The following is a 21919-nucleotide window of genomic DNA, read 5'->3' as shown; positions in this document are numbered from 1 at the left end:
ACCTCGTAGCATATGTTTGATCTCTTTGCTGGCCTGGGTTCCTGTAAACTGATTTACTATGTCCAGGGCAGATTGGTTGTAGGTGTTTCTCACATGAGCATTGATCCCGCTCTGAAAAAAAAGATAACAAAACAGGAAGTGGGCAAGTTATAGCACAGGAAAATAATTCTAAAGGAGAAGTGTGGGATGTATAAAAAAAATAAACATCTATAGGCACCTCCATGTTCAGGCATTTGTGTGATGCTGCAGGTGTCCCACACAAGCTCTGAGACAGAGAACTGAGCAATCACGACTGCCGATTACTCAGTTCTTGGTCTGCTCTGAGTGGAGAGCTCTGCTCCTCCAGTGCTTACTGGGGAGTGCTGAATGCTAAAAGGCTGAGCCAGCTGGCAATCAGGCATCCAGGTGGATCCCAACAATGTTGTCAGGACCCTTCCAGAACCTGGAGCAGCTCTGCGATGTTAGCTGATAGTGGGCTTTAGCACGCTATCAGCTGACTCTGGGTCACAGGAGTACAAAAGTAAGTGTACTCCTGTGACGTACAAGAAAAGTGAAGACAAAAAGCTTTGGCCATTCTTCATTTTAAAAGCAAATCTGTGCTTAGTCCACAACACTAGTTGGAGGCCTTAAACATTTGACTGACAGTTCAGCCCACCAGTAAAAGCTGTCTTTCAAAGTTCCCATTGAAGTGGGTCAACTGACTCGAGAAACGCAATGAATTTCACCAGATCCCAACGTTCAATCAATCAAAGTGAAATTGTTTGGATAGCTGTAATTTGTTGATGGGTGAGAGGAACCAGTGTACTATGTCATCCTGGCCGAGTATTCGTGAAAATGCTGCTCCTCTAATGATACAGTACGGTGAGTGAATGTCGTCACCCTAAGACATTAAGTGTGTTACTGGCAGGATCATCATGTAGGCAGATGCAGTTTGTTTTCTCCACTGCAGGTGGCACCTCAGCCTGCAGATTTGCAAAAGAAGCAATGCTTCTCTATGATTTCCGGGTCAATGGAGCAGTGATCCGGTTGGCTACGCTGCACCCATGTGACCCTCCGTGCCCATCTTGGGTCAGCAGGGAATACTTAAGTCTCTGCCCGCAGGTTTGGAGTACTTCTGGCATGTGGTTAGTGTAGGGAGAGAGACCCGCTTGTTATGGAAAGAAACTAGCAATAGGGAGAGGTTCCTAGCGAGGAGTGAAAAATTAGGGACTCACTATCCTGGAAAGGAGCTTCCCTCTTGGGACCGGACTGGCCAGGCCATGCTTCACACTCTGAAACAGACGCTGTCAGCACCTCTCTTTCTGCACTTTTGACTGCATTGAATTGTGAGTTATTTACCTAGTGGTGCTCTCCCACCAGGGTGTCTGTCATGATGGCATTCTGTTTAATAAAAGTTCAAAGATTTGCTGCATCTGGACTATGTGTATTTACTCACTGCACCATGCTGCAGCTCCCAACAACCAGGTGAAAAAAAGAGGAAAGACAGCATTAGAAAAAGAAAACAACTGCAACCACCACATCTAAGGCTGGTAAGCTGCAGTATATTACCGTTTTGTTCCTGGTTTTGATACATGTTAAAGCTAAAGAACGTCATTAGCAACAAGGGAACACAAAAGGTATGAACAAAGAAAAAAATATCTGAGAATACAGAGAGTCAAAGGTAACATAAATGAATTCCTCGCCCTCCATTTACAAAAGCTAAGAAATGATGGTTTCCGTATCTCACATTGATGAGACAAAAACCAGCAGACAGCTGTATGCACACCATATAAATGGCTCTAGACGTAGGCAATGTGTGTGCTATAAGCCATTCGTTTTGTATGCACAGTTGGCCACGTGAGAATAAAGCAATAAATTCCTTCTTTGTGGTACCCGTGAAAAAGTGAAGCTATGTGAGGTTCTTATAGGCAGACAGCTCTGTATTTCTGCTGGGCAAATACAGAGAAATAACAGTAGAGCATGAGGCATTCGGAGAGTTATACTGAGAAGAGAGGAAAACTACAGGGACTCCAAGGCCTATAGCAGTCTGTCATATTCCACACAGTCCCTCAAGGTCTTTCTTTAATGTTGCGAACGGTTGGGTGGCACTGGGGGACTGCAAATCTCTAGAGGCCATTAGATCAAAAAAAAAGAATGTTTCCCTACAGGAACCAATCCTCCAAGGCATTTTCAGATTTAGGTACAATATATTTTTTTTTTGATGAACATCACCGCATTTCAAAAATGTAAATGTCCTAATAGTGTAGACAAAAAAACTAGACCTGAAGTGACTTAGGCCGGATTCACACTTCCACTCTGCAGTATCATGCGGTAACTTACATGTTTTGTGGTGCTGTTCATTTTGAATGGCGCTTTAATGCACATGCATTGTAGTGCACAACAATTCAGAACAGAAAAAAAAGGTCATGTGTGATTTTAAGGCACATTGAACATAAAGCACCACGAAGATGTAAATGGGTCCTTAAAGTGTATTTGTCGCAAATAAAGTTAAAGGGGAACTAAACAGTATCTGAGCACCACAAACTGAAACCGTTACTTACTGCATTTTTAAAGCGGAGCTCCACCCAAAAGCGGACGTTCTGCTTTAAGCATTTGCCCCCCACTCCCTATTAAGGATTGGCACTTTTAGGGAGCGGGTACCCGCTCCCACTTCCACTGTGATCGCCTAGGCGATCGGAAGCGGAAGTTGTCCTCCCTCCCTGTAGTCTTCTGGGACACATGACAGGTCCCAGAAGACTAAGAGCCCATTCACAAAGCGCAGCACTTCTTAAGCATGCACAGAGGGCACCCGGCTGTGAAGCCGCAAGCTGTCACAGCCGGGTGCCCACACTAAAGATGCCGGTGCCAGGGAGAGAAGACGGCCGGTGAAACCAGCCATGGTGAGGACACCGCTGGACCGAGGGACAGGTAAGTGGCAGTTTTTGTAGCTGCTGACTTTTATTTATTTTTTTTTTTTAGGTGGAACTCCGTTTTAATATTTAAAGCAAACTCGCCCATCCATCCATGTCTCCATTTTGCTGTGAAATCACCTCCTTAAAATTTCTAGCAATCCTTGAGCAAGGGCAGATGATTCTTGTAGCATTTACTTCCCAGGATTCATCTGCAGGCAGGGGGGTGTGCTTAGCTGAGAAAGCTCCCCCTCCCCTCCTCCAGGTGAAGAAAAAAAATGCCCATGAAGACTCCTGGGATGTATGATATCGTCCAGGCCTAGGCCAGAAATATTAAACTAGTAAATATAATGTACATTGCTATCTAGTAAGAACATACCCAAATCCACGGCGCCACTCCAAACCTGCATCTCTTAATGTCCGTGGACCATTCGGGTGCCGGCACCTGTAACCTGTCTCCACAGCAACAAAATATATATAATATGAAGATGAAGAGTCGCACTCCATGATTAGCTCTTCTTGATACTTACAGTGGTTCTAAAGACTGAAGGTTTTTTACCTTAATGCATTTTATGCATTAAAAAAAACCTTCTAGGTGCAGCTCCCCTTATACTTACCTGAGCCCCATCTCGATCCAGCGATGTGCATGAGAGCAGTGGCTCTCCTGGGTTCTCTCTCTCCTCTTTTGGCTCACACAGCAGCATGAGCCATTGCCTACTGCTGCTGTCAATCTCAATCAGTGAGCCAATGAGGAGAGAACGTGGAGCAGGGGTGAGCTTTGCTCTTGTGTGAATGGACACACAGTGCAGATCAGGAGCGAGCCTGCTCAAGTGCCCCCATAGCAAGAGGCTTGCTATTGGGGGCACTCAACAGGGGGGAGAAGCCAGGACCACCATCGGGGGATCCAAAAAGAAGAGGATCAGGGCTGCTCTGTGCAAAACCATTGCAGTATATAATACTCAGTCATTGGAATTATTCTATGCACATGACCATCTCCTGCCTTGTACAGGATGGAAAACAGTATTTTTTAGACATTTTTTTATAAGACTTGGGAACATTTTACCAGTTTAAAAGTGATGTTTTATATATGTTTTCTTCTTTGATGGTTTCTAGGTTTTAACAACTGAAAGTAAGGCATGGAAACCATGTGAAAAAACACCTAAAGCTCCATCTGCTTGCTGGATATGTACATGCATAATATTCATTGGCAATATTTTATATTTACTTGAGCATAGAAATATCAAGTACATGTAGAAAATATATATATATATATATATATATATATATATATATGTATATATATAAAAGAAGATTATATATAAAAATATGTATCTTGTGTAGCTCCTCTCCTGCAGAGTTTTCCTACAAAAAGCCAATTTTTTGGTCATCTCGCAAGAAGCTTGGCTGAAGAGGAGCTATGTAAGAGTGTGGAAGAGAGCAAAGCCAGATGGAAAACAATGGAGGAAGCAGGGTTCCAGGTTGGAATTTCACCAATGACTGCAAGTAGTCAAGGCAGTGGTAATGGTAACATATACAAAACCACTATTCTGTCACTTTACCAGGAAGTGGTGACAACAGCAAATAAAAGTGCCAGTAGAGGACAGATGAATGTGTAGGCATGATTCATTTGCCATCCAGCACCTCTGTTTCCAGGTACTTATATAAAAATGAATTCCGGTTTGGGTGAATATTCACATTTGTTGTTATGTAGGAGGAAGCAGGACAGGCAAGCATTGATGATAATAATTATCTTGAATAAGTAATAAGACTAGAACAGATTTTACAAACTGCCTGATCAATATCCAACAACTGTCTCCCTATAAACATGAAACCACCAGACAATCATAATTGTGATTGTTATTTCATGTCTGTATCAGGGGCGGACTGACCATTCAAGCACTCGGGCACTGCCCGAGGGCCCGGGGTCAGTAGTGGGCCCCATGAAATGCCCCTGGTACCTTTTATAGGTTTTTTTGGGTGTGCTTTGAGTGTGGACAAGGACACAGGGGCCCCATGATCCCCTATTGCCCGGGGGCCCCATGAGTTGTCAGTCCGCCCCTGGTCTGTATTATATTATGTTATATCAAAGGTGTTGAAAAAGATAAAACAATGCCCTGAGTAACTGCTGAGCCCATGGAAAATTGACATTTTACACTAGACCAGGGGTCTTCAGACTTTCTAAACAAAGGGACAGTTTACTGTCCTTTAGATTGTAGGAAGGTCTGATTGTGGCCAGTGGGAATAAAAAAGGTTCTGACATCAGTGGGGAAAAATAGTGACCCATTGTTTGTTTCAGTGGAAGTAATTGCGCCCCATTTATTGGTGTCAGCGGGAGGAATTGTACCCCATCTTTGATGTCATTGGGCCTCATCGTTGGTATCATTGGGAGGCATTGTGGCCCATTGTTGGTGTCAGTGAGAGGAATTGTTGCCCCATTGTAGGTGCGATTGGGAGAAATTGTACCCCCTTCATTGGTGTCAGTTGGAGGAATTATGCTCCATTGTTGATATCAGTAGATGAAATAATGTCCCAAGGACCAGATAAAAGCAACTGGCTCCCGTGCCACACTTTGGAGACCACTGCACTAGACTCTTTTGTACCACAATTAACAAAAAGCTGCAGTATTTGCCACTGAAATGTATCATTATGTCATGGTCTTGTATATAGAAACTTAGATGCTTTTAGAAAATAACTTAAAACTAGGAATGCACCGATACTGGTCTTGGTATCAGTGCTGATGCCTTAACCGATACTTTGCAGTGTGACTTGCGTTAATGGACGCAAATTGCACCTCAAAGATTAGCATACAATTTGAACAGGAATGGGATTCCTGTCCAAATCACATGCAGTTTCCCCACTGCTGCTGTGTGAACCCATGCTTGTCATAGCCCGAGTTCACACAGGAAAACCTTGCAGGCATCCCATGCTGACTCCCAGTGGTAGGAGAGGAGAGAAAGCAGCAGAGATTTGAAATCCCAGCGCTTTACTTCCTCTCCTTGCAGCGATGACAGTTCGGGCTAGAGGACTTTTGATTGGTCAGCACCGTCACATGGAACGATCTTGCGTGAACTCGGGCTTTGACAAGCCTGGGTTCACACAGGAGCAGTGGGGAAACTACATGCGATTTGGACATGAATCACATTTCTATTCAACTTGCATGCTATTCTTTGCGGTGAAATTTGCGTCCATTAATGCAAATTGCACCGCAAAGTATCGGTAATCGGTATCAGCGAGTACTTGACTGAAAGTATCGGTACTTGTATTCGCCGATAAAAAAACAGTATCGGTGCATCCCTACTTGAAACCCCTGGAACGGAAAAAAATAGGAGACTTACATCCAAGAGAAGCCGAACGACATCAGTCTTTCCACATAGGGCTGCTTCATGGAGGGCTGTTCCAGATTTGGTTTGTCTATTGATGTCTATGCCAGCTTGTAACAGAAGCCTAATAAGAGAAGGATGACCAAAATGAGAAGAAACAAAAGAAAACATTTTTACAAAAGTTAGAAAAAAATCTGAGAGTCAAAGAGATTGTCAGGCTTATTTTATGAGGCAAGAAAGATGGTGAACAAAGTGCAACAATTCACAGCAGCCAATCAGACATCTGAAAATGCTAATTGGCTTCAGTACTTGCTGCTTTACTGGCTCCTAGGCTGGGTGCACTCTTTTCTTTTGAAGTCTGTTCAGGGGCGGGCTGACAACTCATGGGGCCCCCCGGGCAATAGGGGATCATGGGGCCCCTGTGTCCTTGCCCAAACTCAAAAAAGCCTATGAAAAAGGTACCAGGGGCATCTCATGGGACCCCCTACTGACCCTGGGCCCTCGGGCAGTGCCCGAGTTTCCAAATGGTCAGTCCGCCCCTGGGTCTGTTGCATTCAATGCATTAGCATGTTGGGTTGCTATTCATTATAAATGGACCTCTATTGTACTAAGACAACACAGTCCCAACAACACGTGGTAACACACCAACATGCCAGTGGTGTATTTAGGTTTCGTGCTGCCCTAGGCAACACAAAAATCTCCCCCCCCCCCCACGGAGAGACCCTGACACCGACCAACATCCCCCTTCCCTACGAAGAGAGCCTTCCACTACCACACCCCCCATACACTGGCAACTTACCCCCCACCCCAAGGAGAGAGAAGACACTCACCTTCACAGCTCCGGACATCCCCGGGAACGAGAGTCAGCCTCTGCATACAACATCAAGTAGCCCACAGACTCTCTCAGATCTCCCCTAGTCCTCATGCTGTGTGTGTCCCTTCTTTTAGGGTGTCCCCTGAAAAATTCTGCTGCCCCCCTGAAAAATGCCGCCCTAGGCAAATGCCTTGTTTGCCTTGTGATAAATACGCCCCTGCAGCATGCACTGTGGTGCTCTGCGTTGCCAGTGTATCGCTGTTTGGTGCATTGCCAGTCTATTTTTTTAAATTGGCTGCCTTAGCTCTCATAAATCGCATGTTAACACACTGCTAATGCACTGCACTGGAAAAATGTGAACCGAGCCTTAACAAATACAGAGGTCTGGAAAATCGGAGGAAAAGCCAAAAGTCCCTATCTGCATACTTGCTCCAGCTCAGTGACTCGGAAAGTACTGAAACAAGAGGATCAGCATAGCAGCCTGGAAACTATCATCTCACCAGGGACGGTCAGCAATGGCAGCTGCCAAGTTTCTCCCATGAGAGGTTTCCATCAAGAAATGAAAGTATGACAGCTGATTACTTGCTCTCAGTTACAGGACTTTTAGCACTCAGTATGTAGGCAAAGGACACGGCCCTGGTTACATGGACCACAAAGATCTCACACACAGAAAATGCTTGGCTATACCACATAACTGCTTTTTTGACCTCTATGTCTCCTTTATGTTGGCTTTTCAAAATAACAAATGCTGTAATATAGAAGTTGGATAAAAAGTTTAATGTAGCATAACACTTCTGTTAGTAAAATAGTACATTTTGTATAGAGACGTACACATCAGACTAAGAAGAGGGATGACTGAGACTGCATAAGGGACAGAGAGATTTAATCAGACAAGAGGGACAGTCCCTCCAAATGACATTGCGGAGCTATGTAAATGTCCCTATTGTGGCAGAAAGCAATATAAAAACATACAGTATTCCAAATCCTTTCCAGTTCTATTGAAAACTAAAAAAAATATTTTGAATAGAGTTGTGCTTTAAGTTCACTTTAAAGTGTTACTAAACCCACAACAGTAAAATCAGTCTGTATATGCAGTAAAGCATGCTTGTTAGTACTTACTGTAAAACCTAAGGGGTTAATCCTCCACGTTGCGTAAAAAGGATGTTTGATCCTGTCTTCTCTGATTCTCCCCTTCTTCCAGTGTCTCCTAAATATCCCCTGATAGAACAGAGCCTCCGGGGAAAACTGCACATGCTCAGTTTGGTGTGTATTGCTAGAGAGGTGTTTTTTTTTTTCTTGGGAGAGTGCATGTGATCAGCACAGGGCCAATCAGCACTGTCCAGACAGAGGTCAGGGGTCCTGTATCCTCCTACTGTAGAATGAAAACTCCCACAAGCTTTAACCAGTGCTCTGCTGGACACTGATAGAAGTTACAAAACTGCTCTAACCGATGATGAGAAAAGGTATTTAGCAGTTCATGTTTAATACAATAATTGCATTTCCATGTTCTGTGTACTGTGGGAAACCAGATATAGTGAATGCAGGATCCGGGGAGACCAGATATAGTGGATGCAGGGTCCGAAGAGACCAGATATAGTGAATGCAGGGTCCGGGGAGACCAGATATGCAGTGAATATAGGGTCCGGGGAGACCAGATATAGTGAATGCAGGGTCCGGGGAGACCAGATATAGTGAATGCAGGGTCCGGGGAGACCAGATATAGTGAATGCAGGGTCCGGGGAGACCAGATATAGTGAATGCAGGGTCCGGGGAGACCAGATATAGTGAATGCAGGATCCGGGGAGACCAGATATAGTGAATGCAGGGTCCGGGGAGACCAGATATAGTGAATGCAGGGTCCGGGGAGACCAGATATAGTGAATGCAGGGTCCGGGGAGACCAGATATAGTGAATGCAGGGTCCGGGGAGACCAGATATAGTGAATGCAGGGTCCGGGGAGACCAGATATAGTGAATGCAGGGTCCGGGGAGACCAGATATAGTGAACGCAAGGACCTGGGTTTAGTAACACTTTAAAGCAATCGTGTCATTACCAAAAAAAAAAAAATCCAAATACTGCCTCTAAAAGAATAGGTCGACTCACACTGATGCGGTGCGGAATTCACACAGGTTTCTGTGCGATTCCCAAGCCGCATCAAAATCGCACCCTGTTCCTGAGAACTGCTGAGGGTGTGTATGTTAGCGACACTCGGAAGTCGATTTGCAAAACGTGCATGATTTTGGTGCGAATGCAGTGCAATTTGATACAAAATATATGACTCATAAATCACATGAGATTTGCACAGGAATGTGGTGCGATTCCTGTGCAAATCACATGCGATGAGCGGTGTGAACTGGCAGTGATACTTAAACCCAAACTCCAGGAAACTTAAAAATTATTCCTTTGCAGTGGGGCTACACCTGCAATGAAAGAGTTCATTGCTCGTTTAGGTCTAATGAAAATAAGATTTACTTAACTGACCCTTCACTAGACTGGTCCTCACAGCGTCTTCTCCCCCATGTGGTCTAAGGTCTCCAAAGTCCAATGCAGAGTCTTTAGACCTGCACTGGACACGATGACAAAGAGGAACAGTACAACACCAGAACATGGGAGGAGCGCCATCTGCCTGGGAAGTGGAGTGTTTTATATACGATTAAAGGCTTATTGCGCTGGGGTAGCACTGCCCTTGTTTTTTATTCTTGGTAGAGGTGTTTATGTCCCCTGCTTTGGTCAGTGGTTGCTCCCGCTGACCCAAATGTCACTACAGGACCAGCAGTGACGTAGGAGCTGTTGGAGTGAACCTCAGCATGCACCAGGGGACCAGGGATCCAATACCCTCAGAAGTGCTGAAGATTCTTCAGTGGGATTAGATCTTGAATACAGCCACCAACGAAAGATATAAATATTATTCCTCTTCCTTTATAGGGGGCAGTCTACCCCCTTTAGTCTTTTTCCATGAGATGACAGTGTCTCCTTAAGAAAACAATGGTGTACTTTTTACCTTTTCTCAAATATATGGTATATATATCTGCAACAAATCCAAGCTTTGGCTAACTCTTGCTTGCTCTTCATTTTCTTTGCAACCTCGGTTTTTACAGCCGGCTTTAATACTGCAGTGATGGGTCTTGCCCAGGGGCGGACTGACCATTTGGAAACTCGGGCACTGCCCGAGGGCCTGGGGTCAGTAGGGGGCCCCATGAGATGCCCCTGGTACCTTTTTCATAGGCTTTTTTGAGTTTGGGCAAGGACACAGGGGCCCCATGATCCCCTATTGCCCGGGGGCCCCATGAATTGTCAGTCCGCCCCTGGTCTTGCCATATCTGAGACTTGTATATAATCAATGTATAGGACAATATAGATAGCAGTGGTGTATTGTGTGAATGTTATAGTTCTCTCATAACTCTGGCATTTTCTCTGGCTCCTTTTACAACTACAAAACACGTTGCCGGCATCCTAACAGCCTGTCATATATCACTGTTATTTGCTGCTTAAAGCCACAATATAAGATCTTCCATTATTTTCTGAGCTTTAGATGGCTGCCTTTCATACAGGGATACCTGAAGCTAATAACAACGTCTTCTCAGTTTATGGGGAAATATTTCAATAGCAGAGGTAAAGAAAACACAAAACACAGCATCTCCAGTCTATTTAAGAGTTAAGGTGCAGAGGATCCATTGTTGCAAAAGGTATAATCCTTTCAATTCTGAATCAATGATATTAGATAAAACAGTGAAAAGTACTGCAATGCAATGTCAATAATTTTTTTTTGTGGGGGGGGGGGGGGGTGTTATTATATAGGACTTGTAGTCAACTGTCAATGAAAGAGAGCATTGTTACCGTTTTTTTACAGGTGAATAAATGAAGAGAAATACAAGAGGCAAAATTACTTTGCTTTCTCAGAGAAAATGTAGCTACAAGCTCCCATCAGTGCTGTTCATATGACCTAAGGCCTAGGCATTTAGTCATGTGGTATGTGCTGATGGGGAGAAATGCCTAAGCTCATCTCTGATCCTCCCCTTCAGCACATATCACATGACAAGTCATTCCGCTAAGAGACATAAGAGGGGAAGCATTTGGAGAGCCTGTCAGGGCAGGAGCTGAGGAACGGACAGGCAGGCCTAACAATGTAATGCACTGGCTGACGACAACCACCACCCACAGACCGAAGTCCCTCAGGGCGCGGAGTCTAAGTCCCAGGCTGCCCTTCACCAGGGCCCCTGATGGTGGGGATGGACTTGACGCAGCCAGGAACCAGGTCGCGGCCCCCGAGACACCTCAGTTGCGGTAATGGCCGCCGCCAATGGCGTTTAGCTGGTGGAAAAGACAAAAGAGTAGTCAGGCAGGCCGGGTCAACAACAACGGGACAAACGGTACAGGACAGCAGACGACAATCACAGGTCAAGAGCCGGGTTCAGCAACAGAGGGTCAGATCAAAGGAGAACGCAAAGAATAGTCGAGTTACAAGCCAAGTCAGATTCCAGGAGAGTCACGAGAGTCAGAACAGAGTAATAGCAACACAAAGACACAAGACACAAGTGCAAAGAGCATGTGCGGACCACGGACTTATATGTCATCAGCCACACCCCTCTGGGGGATGGACCTCAGAGACCTGAAGGCATAAAGGATTCCCACCATGCTCAGCAGAAATCCAAGATGGATGCCAGCACATGGAGTAACATAACCTCAGGGAAAAGGTAGGACCTTGACAGAGCTGGGCCGAGGGAGGACCTCAGAGCCCATATTTCAAGACACAGGAGTTATATTATTTATGACACCAGTCCAAAGGAGGAAGCTGGTTCCAGTGTAAGCTGATAAGCATCCTGCCCATCCATTAAAGAGGCCTCTACGTGGATGCCTGTTTTTATACACCAAGAGAGACGACCGTTTAGCTACCCATTACCCAGAGGGAGGAGAGTACGCTAAGACAGCCCAGCTCATCCATCCCATCCCATGAGGGGGACCTCTGGTTTTATTGACTATATGCGTATTGAAATATACGCATCTGGTGAGTGCGTATTTTTACTATTTATCACCACACCACTGGAACGTGAAGTCACTATCAACTCCTATACCAATCACCTACCACGAACTGTCACTAATTTTATTATTATATTAATCTATTATTTTATTAATGTTTTATCCTTTTTATATTAATATATTTTATCATTAGACTGGAGTTTATACCTTTTAGCGCTGCACTTTTCTTACATATGTATCTTATGAGGTTTTATTTTGGTTACCTTTTATGTGCTATAGCTACTACATTATTAAGCGCTCACTGATTCTATTTATTGCATACATATCACATGACAAACTGCCTAGGCTCTCAGGTATTTCAGCCCTTTTCTTAATATAACCATTTCAGCAAGACTGGTAACATATCTACATATTAACTTCTAAATATAGAGTAACTTAAATAAGGCAAAGGAAACATCAATGACGAAGTGCAAAGTGCAGCAGCCAGACTGCTGTAGTCACATGACAAAAAAGTTGAAATCTGGATGTTAGGGATTTCTGTACTTTGCACCAGGGACTTTTAAGCCCTGGCACTTGGAGAACTGGCCCCAGATCTCCAGTCAAGTACCGTATTTTTCGTCTTAAGCCTGCAGTTTCTACCCCTAGCCTAGTCTACAATTTGAGGCCAGAAAAAGGCAGATAGACTCTGTCTCTGTCTGAAGTTGGTCAATATATAGAGTTGAACAATATCCAAGGTTTAGGTGTGTGAAAACTGCCCAGATGGAAATAAAATAGAGGAAGACAGCAAAGAGATAGAATGGAGAAGAGGAGAAGACATGGGGGCAATAAAAAGGACATCAATGATGTTCAATGTGCTTGTCTGCATCATTTCACCTTAGGTGAGGTATTTGAAGGTGTCCTGGGTCTTTTAGTACCCAACAATGCCCCTTGGGAAAACCAATTAGTGTTCCATGGTTTATGCACAGGGCACTTTTGGCTGAGAATATGGCCCAAATTCCACAGCATGACTTCGCTTTATACTACATTCCTCTGGCTCCTGCTTCTTGGGTGCTGCCAGTTTTCCAATGACTTTTATGAGTCAAAGTCAAAGGAAGCTAAGGATGGACTAGACCTTGAAGTGACATTTAGAAGGATGGACTGAGTGACCAGCAGAAAGGAAACAAATGATGCATAATGACCAACAGTTTGTGGACACTTTACCATCACATCTGTGTGAAGTTGTTGGATATCCTATTCAAAAACCGTTTGCATTAATATAGAGTTGGTCGCCCTTTTGCAGCTATAACAGCCTTTACTCTACTGCGAAGGCTTTCCAAAGTTTTTAGAGTGAGCCTGTAGGAAGTTGAGTCCATTAAGTCAATTGAGAATTTTTAAGGTCAAGTACTGATTTCGGATGGGAAGACTTGGCTCATAATGAGAGTTCAACTTCAAACCCAAAGGTGTTCTGTAGAGTTGAGTTCAGGGCTCTGCGCAGGCTACTTGAGTTCACCAAACATCAAACCATGCTTTTATGGAGCCTTTGTTCAAAAGGGTTCAGTCATGCTGGAAATGAAAAGGACTTCCCCAAACTGTTACCACATGCTTGGAAGCTCACAGTTTTCTAAAATGTCTTTGTATGCTGTAGAATTAACAGAATCCTTCAATGGAAACATCCGAATTAAATAATTTGGAGGGGGAGTCATTTACTCCATATACTCATGTTTGGAGGTTGTTCCCTATTTAGAGTACCATTGCTAAATACAGCTGCTGTTCAGGTACCATTTTAGTATATATCTTAAAAAAAAGCTTTGTTACACACTCAGCATCCGAAATGAACACATACAAAACCACTATGCAGTTTTTAAAAAATATAGCCCTTTGTGTCACTGGGGTCCTTACAGCTCTCATACATGGGAAAACAATTAAGACCAACTCATGCCAAAATGTATTAACTTTTCATTTCTTTCAGGCATTTATTTCTGTCTGTGACCCTGCTGGTTTGACTGTGCCCTAAGCTGGTCATATAAATGGTAGAATGGCAAACATTCATACAAACATTTGTACGGAAATTCCCATCACTGCATTAGCTGGAATAAAATTAGGAATGTTGCTTGAAACTACTTTAAAAAAAGTGCATTTAATAATTTTGGAGTTAATGGATTTTCTTGAGTAAAAACCACATTCACTTTTAAAAATGAATTTGTTCGAGAAAAATGTGCTCCTGCTCCTTCGATTTTTCTTACGACTGTTGATTTGATCCCACTAACCATTAGGAAATTGAATGAAATTTTTCAAATAAAATTCTACCAGTGTAAAGCCAGCTTTGCTCCCTACCCTCTATCCCTGTGAAGAAATGGGGGAACAGTTGTCACCAGGGCAGTAAGGCACAGACAATCTCAGAAGTTCTAATCCTTCCCCATCATACAAAAAAATGTATGTATAAGTCATGATAATGAGCAGTGAGCATAGCAACAGACACATTCTGGTACCTATTGACTCCCAACCGTCTTAAAGTGGATCTAAACTCTCACTGTCAGCACTATTTTTAACCCTTATCCTGTTAGCATTAGTAAATAGGACAGTATATTATATTTACTTGTTTTAACCACTTGCCTACCGGGCACTTATACCTCCTTCCTTACCAGGCCAATTTTCAGCTTTCAGCGCTGTTGCACTTTGATTGACAATTGCGCGGTCATACAAGATTGTACCCATATGACATTTTTATCATTTTTTTCTCACAAATAGAGCTTTCTTTTGGTGGTATTTAATTGCCGCTGGGCGCTTTACTTTTTGCGCTATAAACAAAAAATTGCAAAAAAATTGAAAAAAAAAATTTCTTTGTTTCTTATATAAAATTTTTCAAACAGGTAATTTTTGTGCGTTGGTGAGGCAGCACTGATGGGCACTGACAGGCGGCACTGATGGGCACTGATAGGCAGCACTGATGGGCACTGATAGGCAGCACGGAAGGGCACTGATAGGCGGCACTGATAGGCAGCACTAATGAGGTGGCACGGATAGGCGGTACTCATAGGCAGCACTAATGAGATGTCACGGATAGGCGGCACTGATGATGGGCACTGATAGACAGCACTGATAGGTGGCACTGACTGGCATCACTGCTAGGCATTGACTGGCGCAACTGCTGGGCACTGACTGGCACAACCGCTGGGCACTGACTGGTGGCACTGACTGGCAGCACTGCATTGATGGGCACTGGTGGGTGGCACTGGTGGGCACAGGTGGTGGCACTGCTGGGCACAGGTAGGTGGCACTTCTTTGCACAGGTAGGTGGCACTGCTGGGCACAGGTGGGTGCACTGCTGGGCACAGGTGGGCAGAACTGGTGGGTGGCACTGCTGGGCACTGATCATCAGTGCCCTGATGATCGGTGCCGATCCCTGCTCTGGCAACTGCCGGTTCTCGGCAGTACTTTCCTCACGCTCTGACAGCGTGAGGAAAGTGCAGCCGACAACCGGCAATTGCATTTCCCGGTGATCAGCGTGTCATTGGACACGGCTGATCACGTGGTAAAAGGCCGCTGTGATTGGCCTTTTACCACATCAAGTGATCGGCTGTGTCCTTAGGACAGCGCGTTCTGGGAGAACATCATATGACGCCCTCCCAGAACTGGCCGGCCGCAGTGTAGCCGTCATTTAACTATCTGCGGTTGGCAAGTAGTTAAACTTGTTTTTTTACATTTCTTCAGTTGCTTTCTGGTTTATGGCCTAGGCCATAATTATGTCCTACATCCCAGGAGTCTTCATGGGCAATTTTTTCTTTCATCTGGAGGAGGGGAAACTAGGTTTGCTCAGATAAGCACATCTTCCTGCCTGCATGCTTGCGCTAAGGGAAGATAGATTCCAGGAAGTAAATGCTACATGAATCATCTGTCCTTACTCGATGGACACAGCTAGAAATACTAGGGGGTGTTTTCCAAGTGATTTCTCAACAAAATATAGAAACCTGGAGACATGGATGGGTGAGTTTTCTCTGAATATTAAAAATTAAGTTAACAGTGTTTTCCATTGGTGGTGCTCAGGCACAGACTAGTTCAGCTTTAAAACAGGGCAGGCAGATACAGGAAATGTTTCAGTGGCTGGCTAATCAATTAATTTGTATATTAGCAGCCCTCTTAATAGGATCTGTTTGGAGACCTAGTAATGTGTTTATTAACTATACACAATAATTTGTTTAAACCAGAGTTCTTTATTAAACTATATCTAGGCCATTTTTTTTCATTTGGATATAGTAGGGTAAGGTTAAAACCACTGTAATTTTTTTTTTTTGCCTGCAATGGGGTTGATTTATTAAAGGCAAATAGGCTGTGCACTGCAAGTACACTTGGAAGTGCACTGAAAGTGCAATTGCTCTAAATCTGAGGGGAATATACAAGGAAAATTAAAAAAACAGCATTTTTGCTTGCACATGATTGGATGAAAGCAATCAGCAAAGCTTCCCCTCATTTCAGAGCTTCCCCTCGGATCTAAAGCAACTACACTTGCAGTGCACAGCCTATTTACCTTTAGTAAATCAACCTCTATGTCTCATTAGGGAGATATTCCTTAATTTTCCTGTCCTATAGACTCCAAAGGAAGTGAGAGGATATCTTTCCAATGTGAGGGATATTACCACAGTTATCATGGGAGCAAGTGCATCTATTGGAAAATGTCCTCTCTCTTCCTGGTCTGATGACAACTGAAAATTTTGGATTCACCATCACTTTCGCTCCCTGGGACACTAGTGATCAAGGGAATTAGAGAGAGTGAATTTCCCTAATGGGGACAGCAATAAAAACCAGAGAGAGATTCTAACTCTACTGTATCCTAATCTGTAAAAAAAAATGTTGCCCTTAGTTATAATTTATGCTGCATTGACACTTGAGCGTTTAGTAGCTTGAACCTCAAAGCTTGAAGCTCCAAAAACACTCAAACTTAAAAAATCAATTGTTCTCTATGGTGCCTGTTCGTGTGATCAAGTGTGAACAGGCACCATAGAGAACAACTGATTTTTTTAAGTTTGAGCTTTTTTGGAGCTTCAAGCTTTGAGCTTCAAGCTACAAAACACTCAAGTGTGAAGGCAGCCTTAGAGTCAGTTCCAAGAGTGTTGACAATCAATAAAAGCATTGTGCAAATTCTTAGGTATCCCACACAAACCCAATCAGACTCACCTAATAATATCAATATGTCCATTCTTAGCTGCGAGATGCAGAGGGCTGGTCCCATTGGGGTCTGTACTGTCTCCAGGCTTTGGTTCTAGCAATGCTGCACACATGTTACTGTTTAACAACAGCTGAACAACCTGCAAAGAAAAGAAAAGAATGCAAATTCCTGCAGGTATATAGACATCTGCATTCCAATTGCCAACTTTGACTTTCTGTCTTTGTCTGTCTACTAATGTATTATGGCAGAATCCTATGTGCAGAGAGAGAAAGAGCTGTTTATAAAACTGTATTAAAACATAACAATTGAGTGTGCACTGGAAAGGGGCAGCTTGGATTTAGTTATTGGTAATCCCGAATTTAAAGGACAGTAATAATTTCACAGCATATAGTTCTATAAAACCCCCTCACCACTCATTGACAAATAATAAATAGAATTGCGTACTTCCAATGTAGCAAAGCTAGCTACCTTGCCTACACAGCTCACTATTATATAGTGTAACGGCAAACCTGTCTCCTTTCAGACTTTTAAAGAAATGAGAATTCAATTCAGTTCATCCAGATGGCTGTGCAAAGGCTGCATATTTCCAAGTGCCAAGGTATGTTGCTGCATTTAAAGTGGAAGTAAAGGCAAAACCTAACTAACTCTAAACCATGGGTGTCAAACTGGCAGCCCTCCAGTTATTGCTAAACTACAAGTCCCATGAGGCATTGCAAGATTGACAGTTACAAGCATGACTCCCAAAGGCAGAGGCATGATGGGACTTGTAGTTTCGCAACAGCTGGAGGACCACCAGTTTGACACCCCTGCTCTAAACCTACTCTCAACCACATTCTAAGCCTGATCTATCTAGCTCAGTGGTCGGCAAGCCGCGGCTCGCGAGCCACATGCGGCTCTTTACACGCTTTAATGCGGCTCTTGTGTGCCGGGCGCCCGCTCCCCTCCCTCCTCTCGGGCGGCAGGGACTCTGCAGCGTGATCCAAAAAAAAACAGCCAGGGCAGCGCGCTCAAATGCAATGATTGGCCAGTCTCGCTGCCACTCACATCCTGACAGCCAGTGATTGGCTGTCAGGATGTGTGTAGGCGGGGCAGCATGACGAACGTGAAAGGAGCTAGGCTCCTCTCACAGTCCGCCCTGAAGACCGGAACGGCGCGGGAACACGGCGAGAGGAACGCGCGGAGCAAAGGTAAGTGAATTGACACAGGGGGGACTTGGCTTACTACTTGCTACTTACTTACTACTACTATATGAGGGATGAATTAATATGGGGGATGAATTACTATAGGGGGGATGAATTACTATGGGGGGGATGAATTACTATAGGGGGGATGAATTACTATGGGGGATGAATTACTATATGGGGGATGAGTTACTATGGGGGATGAATTACTATATGGGGGATGAATTACTATGGGGGATGAATTACTATGGGGGATGAATTAATATGGGGGATGAATTACTATAGGGGGGATGAATTACTATAGGGGGGATGAATTACTATAGGGGGGATGAATTACTATATGGGGGATGAATTACTATATGGGGGATGAATTACTATGGGGGATGAATTACTATATGGGGGATGAATTACTATGGGGGATGAATTACTATATGGGGGATGAATTACTATAGGGGGGATGAATTACTATAGGGGGGATGAATTACTATATGGGGGATGAATTACTATGGGGGATGAATTACTATATGGGGGATGAATTACTATGGGGGATGAATTACTATATGGGGGATGAATTACTATGGGGGATGAATTACTATGGGGGATGAATTACTATATGGGGGATGAATTACTATATGGGGGATTAATTACTATATGGGGGATGAATTACTATATGGGGGATGAATTACTATGGGGGATGAATTACTATATGGGGGATGAATTACTATAAAAACTTATTGAAACTAAAAACAGTGTACCATCCTATGCATTTTCAGTTTTAAAAATGTGGCTCTCAAAATAAATTTCAATCGTGGTTTTGGCGAGATTTGGCTCAGTTGAAAAAAAAGGTTGCCCACCACTGATCTAGCTCTGGAAAGAAAAAAAATCACTATACTTACCTGATCTGCAACTGCTCTGGTCCGGACCCACGCTGAGCTGTCAGTGGTGTCTTCAGTGCGAAGGAGTGTCCAGGAGAGGCAGCCGATAACGGAAGCCCCATAGTAATGTCACTTCCCAGGCATTTCTCAGCCGTTGTTGGCGGTCTCCTGCACACAGAGGGCACCTCTGGATACCTGACCAGAGATGCTTCAGAACAGGCAATAACGAGAAAAACTACCAACACTCAGTGCTACATTAGTTGCTTGTTACAATGAAGGGATGATCTTAAGTAGTCTGGTTGAATGGAGTATGAGGGACTATATCAACATCAGATAAGAGTAGGTACACCTCAAATAATGTTGATAAGCAATGATATACAGTAAGTGGCTGATGAAGGAAGTGTAGTCTGACCTCCGAAATGTGTTCCCGATTGGCTACAGAGTCTGTGGCATCTGTCAGCTCCATTGACAGGTCCTTTCTTGAGTCTCCCGTTGTGGTTGGCCCAGATCCCTGGCTTCCACAGAGCTCCTGTCACCTCAGTAGTCTCTGTTGGGAGTGGACTCTGCGCTGGTGGCTCCACGTGGAGCTTGTTATATGCCTGTTTCAAGTGATTTTTGTGAGTGCAATTTTATTGTATTTTAACATACAATGTTAAATAAATCCTGCTACACCACTGGCGCCTCCTTCTCCCCTTCCTCTTCTTCTATTGCAGAACAGATAAGTATAGCGATTTTTTCCTTACAATGCTAGATAGATTAGGTTTAGAATGGGGCTGAGAGTAGGTTTAGAGTTGCTTAGGTTTTGCCTTCACTTCCATTTTAAGATTTGCAAGGGAACTTTAGATTACAGTATTTTCCGGCGTATAAGGCGACTGGGTGTATAAGACGACCCCCTAATTTTCCAGTTAAAACATAGGTTTTGGGCTATACTCGCCGTATAAGACTACCCCCCTTCCGAGGCGACACCATTTAAAAACATCAGATTTTTTTATTGAAATGATTATGACTTACCGGTACTTAAAATCCTTCAAAATCCTCATGTTCATCCTCTGACATCATAAGTTCATGAATGACATCTTGTGATACATTTGTAAGACAGTCATCATAAGGATCAAATTCCAAATCAGATGGTTATCGCTGGATGTGCGGTAATACGGTAGCTTTGGCTACATACAGTATACAGTATATATACAGCCCGCTGGATGTGTGGTAATACAGTAGCTTCGGCTACATACAGTATACAGTATATATACAGCCCGCTGGATGTGCAGTAATGTACATAGAGTATACCGCGCTGAGCCAAGCTGGCTCAAAACAAATGTCCCTATGACAGATTAATCTGTCAGCCCGCTGGATGTGTGGTATATACAGTATACTGAGTATATATCACTGTGGTATATACAGTAAACTGAGCCAAGCGGTTTCAAAACGTTCCAGTATGTCCCTACTGTAATCAGCCCGCTGGATGTGTGTATGTACGGTAGCTGCGGCTACATACAGTGTACACTGGGCCAATTACGGCGAGAGATGTATTCTACTAAAGAATACAAAGTCTGCTCGGATTGGCTGAGGTTGTGACATCATCAGCTCACCTCTCTGACTCAGCCAATCCGAGCAGGCTTTGTATTCATTAGTAGAATACATCACTCACCGTAATTGGCCCAGTGTATACTGTATGTAGCTGCAGCTACCGTACAAACACGCATCCAGCAGGCTGATTACAGTAGGGATGTACCGGTATGTTTTGAAACCGCTTGGCTCAGCGCAGTATACTGTATATACCGCACATCCAGCCAGCTTGACCCAAACAAACTCAAGGTTCACATTTTATACCCCGCCTATAAGACGACCCCCAATTTTTGGGGTATATTTTTAAGTAAAAAAAGTAGTCTTATACGCCAGAAAATACTGCAGATTAGATTCAACTTTATTGTCATTGTGCAAAGTACATGTACAGAGCCAATGAAATGCAGTTAGCATCCAGCCAGAAGTGCATAAATGGCCCATTTACAATAAATAACAGTATAACAGAAAGAGGTGTATGGGATATACAGTAATAACATAACTTAAGAGGGTATCTGAACATATAGCCATCCTTTAATCTGCGAATATAAAAAAAAAAATCATAAGCTCTCATAATATATCCGGCACCAAGCAATATTGGAAAAATAAAATTGTGCATTTGTCTCTTTTTTGTTTCTGAATTCTGATAGCTTGGACCAAACTCCAGGTCAGTGAAAGACAACCAACGCGCTGTTTACTTTAAGTTGTCTGCAGTATAGAGAGTACACTGAATAAACAAAACTCACCCCAACTCTTCCAAACTCACAAGCCAAGTCCAGAGGGGTCTTTCCAGAAATATCCATGATGCAGGGGTTAGACTGGTGCTGAAGTAACATCTCTGACTAAATAAGAAGAGATAAAAATAAGTAAACCTGTACAAGAAGGAGGAGCAGAATGCTATTTCTAGTCTTACAGGTATTTATATAGGGATGACAATTTATGCAGCACTTTGCATATATATTGTACATTCACATCAGTTCCTGTCCTCAAGGAAGTTACAATCTACAGTCCCTAACTCACATACACATATTAGTGTCTTTGGACAAATTCCAGGCAGGTAAGCACCATGGTTGGGATTCGAAATGATAACCCTAGAGCTGCCAGGTGGAAGGGCTAACCACTTAACCACTATGCTACCCGTATTCTAGTAAGCAAAGG

At 43.6% G+C, this 21919-nt stretch overlaps 1 protein-coding gene across 4 annotated transcripts in view; it reads right to left on the bottom strand.

Annotated features, from left to right (window-relative positions):
* Positions 1-21919, bottom strand: part of CASKIN1 (CASK interacting protein 1) — a 384147-nt gene that overhangs the window by 79864 nt on the left and 282364 nt on the right. For all 4 annotated transcript variants that reach the window (XM_089686801.1, XM_089686798.1, XM_089686800.1 and 1 more), the window contains exons 5-8: positions 21508-21603; positions 17151-17281; positions 6224-6332; positions 3-111 (exon numbers count right to left, since the gene is read on the bottom strand). In XM_089686801.1, coding sequence (XP_089542927.1) covers positions 3-111; positions 6224-6332; positions 17151-17281; positions 21508-21603 — 445 coding nt within the window. The remainder of the gene's footprint in view (positions 1-2; positions 112-6223; positions 6333-17150; positions 17282-21507; positions 21604-21919) is intronic.

The sequence above is a fragment of the Staurois parvus genome, unplaced genomic scaffold, assembly GCF_062004578.1.
Source record: "Staurois parvus isolate SC_StPar_1 unplaced genomic scaffold, SC_StPar_1.0 ptg000412l, whole genome shotgun sequence".
Taxonomy (NCBI): domain Eukaryota; kingdom Metazoa; phylum Chordata; class Amphibia; order Anura; family Ranidae; genus Staurois; species Staurois parvus.
This window is presented reverse-complemented; position numbering and strand designations above follow the sequence as displayed.